Genomic DNA, 500 nt, shown 5'->3' on the forward strand with positions numbered 1-500 from the left:
CGCCCGGGGGCGGCTCCGCCTCCCGGCGCTCCCGCTGGTGGGTGCCGTTCCCGGGTGCTGCGGCGGTCGGGCGGGGGATCTCCAGCTGGAAGGGGACACAGAGGTGGCACCCACTGCCCTGACTCGCCCCAGCGCCCGCGGGTGGGCAGCGGCCCCGCAGCCCCTACCTGGGCGGGGTTGAGGGCGGGGTGGTGGGAGCAGTTCATGCCCCCCTCGGTGCCCAGCTCCAGCAGGTAGAGCAGGACGTGGTCGCCCAGCTGGTGGGGGACGGCGAGGCTCAGGGTGACCCCGCTGACGGTGCCGGGACCTTTGTTGTGGCACTGCAGGAGGACGGTGGGGTGATGCCCAGCGCAGGGGGTGACGCCGGGGAGGGGACAGAGGGGGACATCCCCTGAGCACCCGCGGGGGCAGTGTCCCACCTCATAGACGTGCTCCACCTTGATGCCGTGGTCCTCGAGCCGCCGACTGCCCTCCCCCCGGTGCCCGCTCGGCGGGCGCAC

General features: G+C 74.4%; 1 protein-coding gene across 1 annotated transcript in view; it reads right to left on the reverse strand.

Annotated features, from left to right (window-relative positions):
* ITGA2B (integrin subunit alpha 2b) overlaps positions 1-500 on the reverse strand; it is a 3,054-nt gene that overhangs the window by 1,530 nt on the left and 1,024 nt on the right. Inside the window, exons 5-7 of the mRNA XM_017744744.1 lie at positions 420-474; positions 168-320; positions 4-85 (exon numbers count right to left, since the gene is read on the reverse strand). Coding sequence (XP_017600233.1) covers positions 4-85; positions 168-320; positions 420-474 — 290 coding nt within the window. The remainder of the gene's footprint in view (positions 1-3; positions 86-167; positions 321-419; positions 475-500) is intronic.

Source organism: Corvus brachyrhynchos, unplaced genomic scaffold (genome assembly GCF_000691975.1).
Source record: "Corvus brachyrhynchos isolate BGI_N302 unplaced genomic scaffold, ASM69197v1 scaffold479, whole genome shotgun sequence".
In the NCBI taxonomy this organism is placed as follows: domain Eukaryota; kingdom Metazoa; phylum Chordata; class Aves; order Passeriformes; family Corvidae; genus Corvus; species Corvus brachyrhynchos.